The 15,658-nt window shown below is 45.1% G+C and overlaps 1 protein-coding gene across 1 annotated transcript; it reads right to left on the bottom strand.

Annotated features, from left to right (window-relative positions):
* Positions 1–7,630: 7,630 nt before the first annotated feature.
* On the bottom strand, positions 7,631–12,778 carry LOC140507471 (uncharacterized). Its single transcript, XM_072615550.1, has 4 exons — positions 12,711–12,778; positions 12,097–12,217; positions 11,595–11,999; positions 7,631–7,903 (listed from the first exon to the last, which is right to left on the bottom strand). The coding sequence occupies exons 1-4, from the start codon at positions 12,776–12,778 to the stop codon at positions 7,808–7,810; spliced, it is 690 nt and encodes a 229-aa protein (XP_072471651.1). The 3' UTR covers positions 7,631–7,807.
* Positions 12,779–15,658: the final 2,880 nt, after the last annotated feature.

Raw genomic sequence — 15,658 nt, 5'->3', positions numbered from 1 at the left:
CCTGTTTGCCTAACCCCCTCTCCATTTTCCAGAGCCCCCCTTCATGTACTTCTCCCAAAGCAGGGACTGATGGCCCTTTTCCTGCCACCTACCACAGCATACCTTTGATTTCAGGGCAGAGAGATGGAGAAGCAGACCTGGGTGGGGGAAGGAACAGGATTCAGGGACAATATAGACAAAAATAGGATTCTTCTATCATGTTACTGTATCTCTAGTAACTCTAGCCCCAGCTCTGTCACTAGTTCTCAGGGTAATAATTTTAAATTATCAAAAAAAAAAAAAGCGCTTCTCTGCCTTGACTTCCCACCTATGGCTCATCAGACCGGGACCATAAGACTCAATCCTCCCAGGGGGCTTCAGGGAAGTGGAGGGAGGTGTGTGTATGTGACTATGATGGTGATTCACCAATACCTGTATAATCTGCCTGCTAAATAATAGGCTATTCTTTTCTATCACAGCATATGACTGCAGATCTCTAGGTCACTGTCCTTCCTCTTCATCTGGAAGTGGTCTGGAATACACGCTGCCCTTGCTCTCACTCTTTTTCCTCACCCTATCCATTTTCTAAACCCCAATTCAAATATCACTCTGTCCAGGAAACTTTACCAAATTCCTACCCAATCCCAGCAATAATGGCTTTCCCCCAGTGACCTCCCGTAGCACATTGCACTTCTCAAATGTTCTGATCATGTAATAACATATATTATAATCAACTGCGATGGGGTCCTAACCCTTTACTAGACTGAAAAGCAAGGCTGTGCTGGAGCCAGGAGCCGAATGTTAAATTTTCAGCTTCAGCATTGACACCTCAAAAGTTAACAAATGAAATAAATCAGTCAATTGTCTAGAATTAAGAAAGTGGTGAAGATGAAAAATATAGATTAAATTTTAAAAGTGTGTCCCACATATATCCCTTCCCAGAGATGATTGTTAAACATGTAGCTGCATATCACTGAGTATAAGCCTCACGAGGGTAAGGATTTATCTAACCTTTACACCTCCCCCAGTGCCTGATACTAGGCTCTGTACACAATAGTATTTGTGCATTTTTTTCTTCTCATGAATTTACCTGACTCCCAGGCTTGAATGACTGACATCTACCTGACAATTCCCGTTGTCTGGCTATGTCTCAAGGGAGCTGTACTCAAGGGAGTAAGCTCTGCACTCCAACCCTGGTTTCACCATTACCATCCCATGGATTCTTCTTCCTTCATGCCAAATCTGGTGCAGGGGATAGGGGCTGTTCCTTCAAGACTCAGCCCATGAGTTATCTACACATGAGCCTTTTCTGGTCCCCTACTTCTCTCTGTTTCTGTCTCTGTCTCTGTCTCTCTCTCTCTCTCTCTCTCTGCCTTCTCCCTTCCTCTCCTCTCTTGCATTTTCTCTCAGCCTCTTTTCTCTCTCTTCTTTCAATGTGTTTCTCTCTAAATCTATTTCTCTCTCTCCCTCTTTTTCTTGCATGCCTTCTTTCAGTCTCTTCTCTCTGTGTCTCTGCGGCTGTCTCTTCTGTTTGCAGGTTGTATGTATTCCCCCAGTAGAACATAAACCCCTTGAGGACAGGGACTTTTTTCACAAGGTCTTTGTCTTTATTCCCCAGTACTTAACTACCAGCTGACAAATGATTCAGTCAGTGGGGCAAACATGTGCTAGCATTTCCCAGGATGACAAATCAGTGTTGAACATCAGTTGTACCAGCTGCCTAAAAGGTGGGGTGGGAAGTACTCTCCCCACCTCCCTGCACCAATCCACATCTGCAGCCTGATTTCTCTCCAGCTCAGCCTAACATCTGAAAGAGCAAACCAAATCTAAGATATCTTTGGAGTGAAGCCTCAAGAAAGAAGCCTTTAATCTTCTAAAGAATTCCTTTCATTTGCTAGCTTCTCACGTGATCCTGATCAAGAGAAAAACAAGTCCCAGCTGTGTCTACACCACAACAAATCACTGCAGATGAAAACGACAAAACATCTGCAGGAAAAGCCTTAAAGATAAGTCAGTCAGCCAGATGTTAGCCTTAGAGAACACTAGACACCGGATGCTTACAGTCAGTCAGGTAACTCAGAATTCTTTTATCAATTTTAGTCCAGATGTTTTCATACAAGATAGACCCAGTCTTTGTTTTTATTCATAGCCCCATTATTCAAGTTCTTAAGGTCCAACTTCTCAGTAAAAGTCTACAGCTTGCTCTCTTCCCAAAACTCTGAACCCTGTCCTAGCACCTTCATGTGTTTGCACAAGCTGTCTGTCTCCAATGCCAGAAATGCTCTCTCTCCTCACTCCATACTACAGGAAGGCTTTCCTCTCCCTTTTTCTAAAATCATTTTGCATGTCCTTATTAATTTGTGCATCCTATTCTTCTAGCAGAAGGTAAGCTCCTTGAAGCCAGGACTGATTTTTGTTTATTTGTTTTGGTCTTGCTATTCTCAGTGCTTCAAAGAGTGTTTTGAACAGAATTGGTGCTTATTAAATCAATGTCAGATTCAACCAATAACTGGTTCAGTTACCAATTCAGGACAAAGTACAAAACCAGGAATCATGAGTTGGTCAGAGCAGAAGAATGAGGCGAGATTCAGGCATCTGGCAGTCAGCCGGGGTCAGCTATTTATTACCTGGTATGACTTTGGATCTGCTTCTCCCTGGGCCTCAGTTTCTCCACTCTAGAGGATGAAAGATTTCAAACTAGATGGCACCTAAGATCTCTTTGAGTTCTAACGTTGTATAAACCTATTCTATGATCCAGGTACCAGGAATGAGGCACAAACATGGGGTTTGATGGCTTTCCTATTGCTAATAAACTTATGTTATATCATGCAGTGCAGTCGTCTGTGCTGTTGCCTTATCCTCTTCCTAGATCATAAGCTTCCTGAAGGCAGGAACTGTGCCATCTAATTGTATATTTCCTACAGAGCCTAGCATTATACCTAATAGAATACTACCACCTGAAAGGACAGCTAGGTGGCACAGTGGATAAAGTGTCTGGTCTGGAGTCAGCATGATTCATCTTCCTGAGTTGGAATCTGGCCTCAGATACTTACTAGCTGTGTGACCCTGGGCAAGTCACTTAATCCTGTTTGCCTCAGTCTCCTCATCTCTAATAAGGAAGTGGCAAACCACTCCAGTATCTTTGCCAAGAAAACCCCAAACAAGTCACAAAGAGTCAGACATGACTGAAAAATGACTGACAAGACTTTAGGTCCAGCATGTTTTCTCCTATAATGTGTCTCCTGTTGAACTGTATGCCTGATCTAAACCAACAGAGTGTCCAGAATGAGCCAAGATGGTGGAAGAGGACACCCTATTGATCCAAAAATTGCCCAGTCCTAAGTATAAGATCTCTTTGAAAGGAAAAAAAATAAGACTGGTAAACAATGAAAAACTGGCATGTACTTGAAGCAATGTAGTGTACTGGATAGAATGCCAGACTTGGAGGATGCACACGACTCCTGTCTCTGACACTCATTCAGCTGTGTGACCCTGGTCAAGTCACTTAACCTCTAGGTGTCTAGGGACTCTAGGACTTAGCTGTTAAATCAAAGATGGATCTTTATCAATGTAGGTAGAGGGAATTCTTCTTGTGATAAAATTGCAAATCCAGATATTGGTGTATTTTTCAGCACAGACTGAAAACTGTTCCAATTACAGGCCACATTATAAAGTGAAAGGATTTGGATTCAGGGGTCTCCAAAGTCTCTTCCATCTCCTAATGCTGCATGACCTGGCTTCTGTGATCTAGGTCTGGGGTGAGGAATGGCACCTCATATTAAGGCCAGTTAGGGTCTTGCCAACTTCTTAGTATTTCCCAGTCTTCCAATGAAGGAGGCACCCAGTGGATCTAGGAAACCCCGTTTCCCAGAAGTGGCCAAGACCTGAAACCATATTTACCTTCCCTGGAGGAGAGAAAATAAAAACATTTTCTTTCCTTAATGGGAACCACTTGTAGTTTGCCCATAATTTCCCGTCTATTAAAGAGGTTTGGCAAAGTGTATAAACTCCCTGTGCCAGCTTGAGTCTGATGCCTTAAGGCAGATGGCTGGGAGTAGATGTACCTTTCCCACAATATCCCCTCTATCCCACCCTCAACCTCCCCCCTCAGGGAAACCATGTATCTTTCTGCAACTCCAGTTCAGGTCCTCTGTTCAACCCTCTATCTCTTTTCCCACTCCCACCTCCCTGAATTTTGCCCCTTTTCTATTTCCAGGATATGGTTTACCCCAGGGATCAGAGAACTTAGAACTGGAAGGGGACTTGGAAATTATCTAGTTTAACCTTTAATTTTACAGATGGGGAAACTGAGGACCATTGAGGCTAAATGACTTGTCCAAAATCAACTAGGTAGTAGATAACAGAGCTGGGTTTTTTCCTTAAAGTCTGTTCCATAATATATGCTCCTCTATTTCCACTGGGACCTTAGGAGTCCTAGTCAAGGTGACAATACTCCCTCTCTACTGTTAAGATCTTTGTTCCAAGTTCCCAAACTTGTCCTGCCTCTCTCCTCTATTCAGGCTGCCATGGCTCCCACTGGCCTTCCTAGATATACCTTCAAATCCCAATTCAAAAGTCCCTACCTAGGTGAGATTGTCTTTGTTCACTTCATCCAGAAATGCTCGTTCTCTACTCTGATTTCCAATATCACTCTATCTGTCCCATTCAAATGGCCTTTATCGAATACTGTTGATTCATAGTTTGTATATGGAAATGTCTGGGTTCAAATTTTACCATGTTTTGCACAGATTAGTTGCATGACCATGGACAAGTCAATTCACTTTTTTTACCCTCAGCTTTCTCATCTGTAAAATGGGGATAATAATTGTTGTATACTGTATTATAATAATATGTATATTCTATTATAATATACAATATATACCTAATATAGTATGTATATTATATTATAATAATATTATATCTCAAATGAGATAGTGTATGGGAAGTGATGGAGTACAATAGAGAGCCCAAGTTCAAATTCAAGCCCCTGCTCATCCTACCTAATGACCTTGGTCTAGTTCCTTAAGCTCTCTGGGACTCAGTTTCTTCATCAGTAAAATGTGAGAGTTGGACTTCTAGGATTGTCCTTAGTTCTAGACCCCCCAGGAGTTCTTCATCTGGGGAACATAAGCTTTTTTAACAAAAAAAAGATTATTGTATTTTCAATATAATTGGATTCCTTTGTATTTTACTTAATGAATTTTAAGACATCCTTCTGCAAAGAGGGTCTATAGGCTTCCCTAAAATGCCAGAGGGAGTCATGATGCAAAAACAATGAAGACCCCTTTCTCTCAGTTTCTGATCCAATGCTTTGCAAACCATAAATCCCCATAGACTGTCAGTCCTTATTCTCACCTCTCCTCATTCTCTACCTTGTATCATGTAGTGAAATAGAAGTTTCCTGGTGCCAGGGAGTGGCTTTTTTTTTGGCTTCATATCCCCAGGGCCTAGGACATAACAAGCCCTTAATAAAGACTTGTTGGATTGAGCTGAATGACTTAATTTTGTACATACCATATGCCCCCACCTCCTTCAACCTCCCAAAGCCTGAGTTTTCTTACCTATAAAATGAATGAGTTGTATTGTTCAGTCATTTTCAATCACATCTGACCCTTTGTCACTGCTTGTGAAGTTTTCTTGGCAAAGATACCAGAGTGGTTTGCCCCTCCTCCTGCTCATTTGATAGATGAGGAAACTGAGGAAACAGGGTCAAGAAATTTGCCCAGGGTCAAACAACTAGTGTCTGAAGCCACATTTGAACTCAGGTCTTTCTGACTAGCCAGTTTCGCCACCTTAGATGACCTCAGTTTGCTTCACACTCCTATGATTCCCACTTCTCCCAGAGAGTATAAATTTTATGAAGTAGAGATGCTTTTATTTGGACCTTCATGGCCTAATATATAGTACCTTACTTGCACTTAGTAGTGGATAATAAGCATTTGTTGAATAGAACACTTTGTCCAGAATTCATCTCCCCTGGGAAAGATGGAGAATCCAAGGCACAGGGTGGTAGGATAGTTGAACCAAACCCAAATGTACTCCAGATCCTCAGTTGCTGACCCAACTAAAGGACCAGGGAACAAACACTCTAGCCAAGCCAAGTAAAAGGGCTCATATTCTCTGGAACGCCTGAAAGGCTGAGCCTTTTCTGATGTGGATGATTCTTAGGAAACCCACCTGATGAATCAAACATACCCAACCCTGGGAATTCCATAAATATTCATCAAATGACTGAATGAGGGAATACCTGCCTGGCCCCTCACTCTGCTGGGGCATCTGGCCTCCTCCCCTGGGTGGAGGAACACAGGGAAGAAGAAACCCATTCTTCTCTCCTCAATCTGTATGAATAGCAGAGTGATTATTTGCACGGCTGCCTTAAACAGATTTAAAAAGCAGCATCCTCCCTCCTTCCCCTCGGTCCTGCAACATATTACATTGCCTCTTCAAAACAAAGAGTCAGGGACCTTGCTTTGCTTCTCTCCCAGGAAACGTGGCTCTTGTGGGTGGGAACCACTGACCCTGCTTCCTTCCAGGGTAACAGCAGTACTCAAGAGGCATCTTTCTGACTGACTCAGCCCACACTGGGAAGTAGGCTCTGAGAGCTTGGAGCATGGCATTGTAGGTGGGGAAGGGACATTGCCCTCCTTCCCCCAGGAAGGGACTGATCTTCTGGCCTCTGCCAGGCAGCTGGCAAACAAGTCCTCCATGACTCCCTGGGAAATGGCACTTGGGGAAAACATGCATATTTGGGAGTTGGGGCATGATTCTCTTTCGAGCAGATACTGTTCTCTTTATTTCTTTTCCTTGACAAACCCTTCCTGCATTCAGCACCTCAGAATCCATATCAGGAGGCTATTTTGACAGACTTTGACATATCCCCTGGCAGGCAACACTCTTAGATTATTGGAGGGGGAGGTGAAGAAGAGATTTCCAGTGACAAGTCCTTGTCTGTGATACTCTGAGAGCTGGAACTGCAGGACATCCGGCCAGCCTCAGCCTTACAGGAAAACACTCTGTATGTAAGCCTTAAAGGGCCATCGTTGTGTCAGATATTTCTGTTACTACAGCATCCCCAGATGCAAGGGTGGAGGGGTGGGGGGGGTCTAGAAAGGAAAGCAAGAAGAATCTCAGCTAGAGTCTCCAACACAGGAAAGTGAGTCAGTCTCAAAAATCAGTCTCCCAGCCTGGAAAACCTCTAGGCTCTGACCTCTGAGAGGAAAGCAGAGAGCCTGACGATCCAAAGAATCCATGACGATTTACTAAACCCTAATGAAAGTAGTTAATGTGTGCGTAGTGCTTTCAGGCTTGCAAGACATTCGACAAGTATTATCTCATTCAATCCTTCCAAAAACCCATGGGAGAAATGCTACTATTATCCCCACTTTAGAGATGAGCAAACTGAGGCTGAAAGAGACTCATTGACTTAGCAGGATTCACACAGTTCACGCACTCGGTTCTCTAAGGGGGGACTTAAATTCAAGACCACTTGATGCCATTTAATACCCTTCCCATTGTCCCACACTACCTCTAGAGAAGAGGTTCTTAACCTCTTTTATGTCATCAACCTCTTTGGAAATCTGCTGAAGGCTTTAGATCCCTTCTCAGAATGTTTTTAAATACATAAAATAAAATATACGGGATTGTGCAGGAAGTCAATTGTATTGAAACAAAAATGTAATTTTTCTCATTAAAGTTTACAGACCCTCTGAAATCATTACTTATTGTGCTTATTAGGGGGAGGGGAATAGGAGGAAAAGAGGGGAGTGGCCTTCCAGACAGAGCCCAGGACTTGATGTCCTTTAAAGGCAAAGCCCTGTACAGTGCTTTGTTATCCAACTTCTATCTGGGAAGCTTCCTTTGGGTACAAATCCTCTGCCTGTGAGACCACGACATGCTGTTTCATTTCTCTCCTTACTTTCCTCATCTGTCAAAGTAAAAAAAGAAAAAAAGATTGGCCTCTGTGGCCTCCAAGGGCCCCTTCTTAGCTCTAAATCAAAGCCCAATGAGATAAGTTGGGGGAGGGAGAAACATGAGTAGTTACCACCTGCCCAGCTACTTCACATAGTAGGCCCTTAACCATTTGTTAAATTGAATTATTCATTCAGAAGCATCTACCTTTGAAGAGGGGATTCAATGGCTTAGTCTTTCCTGAAAGTCAAAATATCCTATTCCTCCCCCCCCCAAAAAAAATTTGACCTCCTCTCTGGAATTATTCACATGCCAATCATGACTTAAATTCGGGAAGGAAACAAGTCAGTGCCTTAGGAGTGAGGCCTGAACATAGATCATAGGAGTATGGAGGTAGATCTGTAAGGGACTTTAGATGCCATATAGCCCACTTCCCCATTTTACAAATGTGGAAACTGAGGATCATAAATTCTAAATGACTTGTTGACTCTAAGTCTAATTATCCGCTATAACATGCTGCTTCTCCATCTGCCCAGTGAGGTCTAGAGGGAAACATTGTCTGGGCTATTGTACAAGCCTGACTCTGTCTTTGATGAGGTCCAGGACTCAGGATGCTGGGGTTCAATAGGTTCTATCAGTGTGACCTTGGGCAAGTTATTTCCCTTTTCTGGGTCTAAGTTTCCTTATTTGTAACAGAGGATTAACCTAGATGATCTAAGGTCCCCTTCCAATAAAAAAATCAATGCTGTCATAAATATAACTTTCCTAGTTCCCAATTTCCCCACATATCATGAGGAATTATCCTTGACTTTCCCTATCCCAAGGGAGTATCAATAGTGGTAAAAAGCCCTAAGGCCTCTGCAGATTCACTAGGGTAGAATCCAATTCTCCACCCCAAGATTTAGTCCCACCCCTAAGCTAGGAACCATCCGCAAAGCTCTAAAAACAGAATGTCACTGAGAGACCCTGAGAAATCACTGAATCCAGTCTCTTCCTTTTACAGGTGAGAAAACTAAGGCCCTAAGAAGGGATGTATCCCTTAGTGTTAGCATGAAAATTCAAATTACAATCCAGGTTTCCTGATTTCCAGTCAAGCAGAATGAATAGAGGCAACATTTTGAGGGAGGTTTCTGGTTTTGGAAGACAAGGGGAGATGAGATGGGGATGTGGGCATGGGACAAGGTGAGGTGGGGGAGGCAGAGTATCTGATATCATGTTTTTAAAAAACTAAAGATCAAAAACCTAATCCTGGGCAGGATGTCACTCACTGAAATTCCAGGTAACTCCCAGACCCAAGTTTTTTTCCTATGTTGAGGGTGGAAATCCAGCTTCTCAGTGTCTGGGATGATTTATTCATCCAAAGTGGTCTCCTAGTAGGCAGGGAGTATGAGCTGTGGGCATCATACCACCCCATAATCCGTGCTTCTCAGAGGGAACCACAGCTGCTACTAGGAAAGTGTTAAATGGACTGGTGGAGGTGTGTGTGTGTGTGTGTGTGTGTGTGTGTGTGTGTGTGTGTGTGTGTGCTCTCAAGCACTTGAGAGTTTTGGGGGGGCAGTATGTGTCACTTAAATTAAGAGAAATCTTCCCTATGATCTGAACCTTGAGGACAGTGATAAGGAAGTCCTGGAATAAGAATGGCTTTGCCTCACAAGTCAGAGATAGGCAGAAAGAGAGAGAGAAGAGAGATGCTGATGAAAGTCCTAGAGAAAGAGAAAAAAGGATTGCAAGGAGAATTGCAGAAAGAAGTGGATTTATTATTAGGGGAGAGATGGAGACATAGAGGCAAAAGAGGCAGGGGAGAGTGGGGATGCTGATTTCAATACAAGGGGTTAGTTGGAGATGGATGGAGGATTAAGAAGGGCTGATGAGGGATGAATTCTGATAGGAGTGGAGAAAGAGGGAGAAGGTATAACAGGAAACACTAAATTCAAGTTTAATCTGTCACAGCAATGTGGGAGAGAGCTTTTGTTCTCTGACACAGAGAAAGTGTGAGCCATGGCAGCCCTACAGTCACCCAGGGTCTGGGACTTAGCTCTGTTCCCCAAGTGACCTTAGTGCCTGAATGTTCCCAAGCAGCTAGCACAGAGTCAGGGGGGTTCCTATCAGAGAATGAATGATCTGAAGGAATGATTCTCATCCCTCCATTCCCATCGTCTCTCCAGTTAAGTGAGCCGTCTCTGATCAGAAGCCAGATACAACACAACCGGCACACAGGAGTATATGTTGCTGGGGAGTGGGGCGTGAGGAGCAGGGAAGGCCCCATATATCCATTCGAACCAGGCACTTGCATGTGCATGTGAGAGTGAATGGGTCTCTCAGGGAGTAGATAGATGAATCCATCGATCAATCACCTACCTTCATTGTGCTCCCGAGGGGAGGGCTATCTTATTAGATTTGTACCCCACCCACGCACTCCCACCGCCGTGTGTTGAGGATAGAGAGAGGGGATCAGGAAAAGCGGAGTTTTGTCTGTACTCATCCTACCTGGCATTCAGAGCTGAGATCCACCTTATGATACCTTCAGTCACTGGCTCTCATAGCCCTCAGGACCTGTCCAAGGTTCTGAAAGCACGGAAGGACAAATGCTCTCTCTCTCTCTCTCTCTCTCTCTCTCTCTCTCTCTCTCTCTCTCTCTCTCTCTCTCTCTCTCTCTCTCTCTCTCTCTCTCTCTCTCTCTCTCTCTCTCTCTCTCTCGGCGTTCACTCAGAAGCGCAGACACCTTTAAAGCCTAACCTGCCATTAACCCGGGGGGTGGGGGGGAGCTTCCTTTCCCCGGGGGAGTTTGGAAAACTTCTTTGCGCTGCAGTGTTGGCACCAGCACGGCGCTCCCCACCTCCCCTTCTGCCCCCATAACACCATGGACCTCAGCCTTTTTTTCTCTCTACTCCTTTCGCACCCCACCTCCGCGGGCCCAGGATACACTGACTGAGAATCCACTTCTCCTTCAGACTCCAAGAAAACTGAGGTTTACCAGGACAACAGCCCAGGTGGCCCCTTCTAGGCATCCTTCTGCACTAGCTTCTCTGTTTAAGGCTCCCACCTCCTCTTTCAAGCTCAGCTCGGGTCTCGGCCCCTCAGTCCGCCAAGGAGATGAGGGTATTGGAACAGATGAGCTTTAGCTAAGGTCCTTTCCAGCTCTGACATTCTATAAGCCCGTAACTGGACAGAACCCTTCGGTTAGTTATTTCTCTTGAATCCCTCCACTCCTTACCTTTAAATCTGTGGAGTATGGATGGGGGAGGGGGGCGGCAAGAAGAGCTGTATATCTTGTTAACCCTTCCCATTCTTCCCCCTCTCCTCCCCCGACAATACCCTCCGCTGCCCCAAGCCTCTGGAGCTCCTCGGTCCGCTCAACTTTTACCCAACCGCACGATAAGATGGAGGAGGAGGCGGGAAGGGACAGATCCAAAAGAGACTGCCATAGGCACCGCTTCTGAAAAACTAAGTAATCTGCCCGTCCTTCTGAAGCCTCGGCCTCAGGGAGTTTGCTAGGTACTTCAGGGTGGGAATGGAAAGATCCACCAGGTCATTCGACCTCTCTAGCACCTGGGACCCTAGTCGCCTCCTCCCTACCCCCCGCTCCCACTGTGGATCGGCGGGCAGAGAGAGTCTGGCCCCTGGGCAGGTAGGCACTGAGCCGCGTAGCCCGCTGGCCTCCGCGTGCCCATTCTTCCCTTCTCGCCACCCTCACCTGGCGTACTCACCTCTGGATGGACCGTCGGGCGCCCGTGCGCTCCTGGCCCAGAGGGCCACAGCCCCCAGAGGCACCCCGTGCCCAGGGCGCACTCGGAGGCTGGGAAGCTGCGGCCACTTGGACCTCCTCCCCTCCCCCAGAAGCCGCGGGCAGTCACGGAGCCCGCGGACTTCCTCTGAGCCAGAGGCCGGCCCGTGGCCCCCAGCTCGGGCTGGGACTCGGACTGCTGGGGCGCACCGCCAGCCCCTCGCGACTGATCTGGGCTCTGGCCCCGGGGCTGCGCTGCGCCGCGAGCCGGTGGGCTCGGCTGGGCAGCCAACGAGCAAAGCGAACGGGAAAGCAAGCAGCGGCAGCCCCACTTAAGCCGCCGCCGCCGCCTTTTATCCGCCGCCCGCCTTTGTTTGGGTCCCGGCTTCTACCATCAGCCGTGGGGAGGTTGGAGGGGGGGGGGCGGAGTCCCCCGCCTCGTCGTATCCCCAGAGGGCCTCTTCCAGCCACTCTCCCCCCGCTGCCTCTGTGGCTGGCCCGGGCCTCCGCGGTGCCGCCGCGCTGTGGAATTCAGAGCCCAGAAGCCCCACTCGGCTGATCCTGCTCCTTCCCCTGCAGGAGCCTGAGCGGTGGTACAGCCGGGCTCTATTTATTGAGCAGGCAGAGGCTGCGAAGGGGAGGATGTTTTAGGGAGGCTCCTGGCTGGCCGTGAATTTGGGGAGCAGAGCAGCGACCCCTGGGGATCCGTCCGGGCTTCTGCAAGGGGCAAAAGCCCTTGGTACCCTCCCCACCTTCATTTTCTGGTTGGTTTCCCACTTGCCTCGAAGAAGCTTCTAATTCGGAACCTGAAAAGACTTGAAAAGATTGTCTAGCCTACTCTTTTAGTTTACAATTGAGGAAACTGAGGCCCAGAAAGCTCAAGTGACTTGCCCACGGTCACACGGTAGTAAGCATAGGAGGCATGATTTGAACCCAAATATTCTAACTCCAACTTCAGTGTTCTCGTCTTCTCTGTGTCCCTGGAGAAGATCCGAGCTGCCCGTCCTCTTGGCCATTGGCAGATCACCAGCCTCCTGGGCACTTATGAGGGCATTCCCTGGCTTCCATTGCCAAACCCAGGTTCTTGGCACCCACCTACAGCCTGCCCTCATTTGGTGGCATTCCTGCCTCCTCCAGTGGGAGCCTGTCACGCTCTCGCAGAGTCATGCCAGCCCTAGAAAACCGGGAGATCCTCCAATTCCAGCACACTGTGATGTCCTACAGGCCGGAATGACTCCTCCCCCCAGTCTGCCCTAGGCTCCAGCCAGCTGGAGGAACAGACCGGGAGAGGGGGCTAAGGAAGCATCTGCCAGCAGGTGGTGCCAGACCATTCCAGGGCCTGTTAAGCCTGCCCAACTTTCTCAGAAAACCTGCCTGGTTATTGGTTTACTCACTTCACAGTCAGGGTCCACCTACGCACAATGAATACTGTTTTAACAAGTTGGCCTGGGGAAAAGAAGGGAAAGGGAAAGGGAAAGGGAAAGGAGAGGAGAAATTCCAGAGAGAAGGTTACTCTTAGAGCTGCTGGGTAATCAGGTGCTAATGAAGGGATGGGGGGAAGGAGGCAGGAGAGGAACTGGAAGGAATCTTAGAATCATAAATTTAAAACTGGATAGGCCTGGCTAAGTAGTTTGCTCAAGGTCACAATGTATTAATTTTATTTATAATAGCTAAAATTTACAAGGTGCTTTTTTGCAAAGAACTTTACAAGTATTGTCTCATTTGATCTTCACAACAATCCTGGGAAGCAGGAGCTATTATCCCCCTTTTACAGATAAGGAAAATGAGGCAGAGAGAGGTTAAGTGATCAGTTCTTCCTGATTCCATGTCAACACTATCCACTATGCCACCTTTATTTAGTCAATAAAATTTATTTACTTATTCAATAAAATGTATTCTCCTAATTGGAACATAAGAACAGGAACCATCATGCTTTCTATATTTTTATTTTATATTTACTTATCATATTTATATATACATATAAATATATTTATTTATTACACTTATATTTTACCCAGAATACCTAGCTCTAATGCTTAGTTTAATAGTAGGCACTTAATAAATGCTTGCTGATTAATTGATAACACTCTGCCACGTTTTCCTTGCCAAGAACACTATTGTGTAATAAGTAGTGCAAGTTTAATTATCTTCATTTTGCAGATAAGAAACTGAGGTTCAGAGACCCTAAATTACTTGCTGACTGATCATAATCCTAGCCATTCTCTATATTCAATATTTATTTAAAATACATTTATTGAACAGCTCATACTCTCAAAGCCACATGCTAGGTAGATGAGACAGCGTAAGACAGTCTCTGCCCTGAAAGAGCTCAGTAGGGGGGATAAACACAAAATCTTATAGAAATCTTCAGAGTTTTCCACAGTCCAGAAATACCTGACCAAAGATTTGGTCTCTACTTGTAGTTCTGTTGTGAAAGGAAACCTCTTAGAGCCTATGATGGCAGCCTATTCTATTTTTTGGACGGCTCCAATTGTTAAGGTGTTCTCTCCAAAAGAGCCTAAATCCACTCTGCCACTTCTATTTGCTCGTCCAAGTTCTGACCTTTGGGCAAAACATGACAACCTTGCAGACCCATAAAGATAGCTCTTACATCCCTTATGCACACCACTACCACCACCACCAACAACAACAATCCAGTCATTTCCCCTCTCTATGCCTAATCTCTAAGCCAGTTATATTGTATGACCTGCTCCTGAGGCTCTCACCTTCCTGGGGACCATCTTCTGGACATACTTCATCTTGTCAATCTTTCCAAGATGTGGTCAACCCATTACAATACTCCAGATTTGTACAGCGGTACTATCAGGTCCCTTATTGTAGATATTAAGACGGTATGTAAAGTAGAAGGAGTGCTAACTCAAGTCAACAGACCTGGATTCAGATTCTGCATAATCACGACAAGTCTCTTATATCTTCCTAAATCTTAGTTTTCTCATCTATAAAATCAAGTCCCTTCCAGCTCTAAGTCTATGATTCTAAGATCACATTATGATATTTTGGGGGATATATTTTAGGGTGGGTGCTGCTGTGTCATACTAGTAAGTGATATTGAGTTCAATAAAATCTCCAGATCTTTATTCAACCAAACTACTGTTTCTCCATATAGTTTTAACCCATGATTTTTTTGAACCAAAAGGTAGAACTTTATGTTAAATTTTGTTGTATTGGGTTTGACCCATTACTGTAGTCTGTTGAGATTTTTTTTGTAATCTGACTCAGTCATTCAGCTTGCTATATCCATCTCATCTCTCTCAGTTTTATGTAATCTGATGATCTGGAAATTATTATTTTTAATAAATGTTTTTATTGATGCTCCCCATCTATCTTTGTCTTGAACAAAGTAAGTAAAAAACAAATCAGCATTTTCCTTGTTTGTATATGTGTCATTCCCTATATATAATTTACCACTTCACTGCCAGGAAGAAGAAGGCATGCTTTACATCAGTCAGTCCACCAAAATAAAAACTGATTAAAATTCTAATAGCTTCAGGAGTGTTTTATTAAAGTCGTTGTTTGAAATTGTCCTACTGATTTGATTCTTTGTCTATTCTATGTCTTAAATGCTATGGATAAAAATATTGGGTTTGACTGGTTCTTATTTCTATGTGATGGTTGTTGGGCAAGTAATTTAAACTCTCTGGACCTCTCAGTTTCTTCATATGTAAACTGGAGTTGAACTAGATGATATCTAGAGTCCTATGTTGAATGGCACAGAGCCAAGGATAAGGCCCCAGGGACCTCCACTATAGATCTCCCTACTTGACATTGACTCTTTGGGTCTAGTCAATTAGCCTGTCCAAAATTCACATACTGTTGTGGCTCAGTCATTTTTCAGTAATGTCTGACTCTTTGTGACCTCTTTGGGGATTTTCTTGGCACAGATACTGGAGTGGTTTGCCATTTCCTTCCCTAACTTATTTTACAGATGAGTAAACTGAGGTGACTTCCCCAGAGTCACACAGCTTGTAAGTGTCTGAGGCTAAATTTGAACTCACAAAGATCCACTGCACCACCTACTTGCCCCAA

Source organism: Notamacropus eugenii, chromosome 5, assembly GCF_028372415.1.
Source record: "Notamacropus eugenii isolate mMacEug1 chromosome 5, mMacEug1.pri_v2, whole genome shotgun sequence".
Lineage (NCBI taxonomy): Eukaryota > Metazoa > Chordata > Mammalia > Diprotodontia > Macropodidae > Notamacropus > Notamacropus eugenii.
This window is presented reverse-complemented; position numbering and strand designations above follow the sequence as displayed.

Coding starts and splice junctions, on each gene's coding strand:
- LOC140507471 (XM_072615550.1), bottom strand. CDS start 12,778: ATGACTCTGCGAGAGCGTGACAGGCTCCCACTGGAGGAGGCAGGAATG. Junction 12,218..12,710: donor CCACCAAATGAGGGCAGGCT/GTAGGTGGGTGC, acceptor CTCAATAAATAG/AGCCCGGCTGTACCACCGCT. Junction 12,000..12,096: donor GGCCCGGGCCAGCCACAGAG/GCAGCGGGGGGA, acceptor GGCTGATGGTAG/AAGCCGGGACCCAAACAAAG.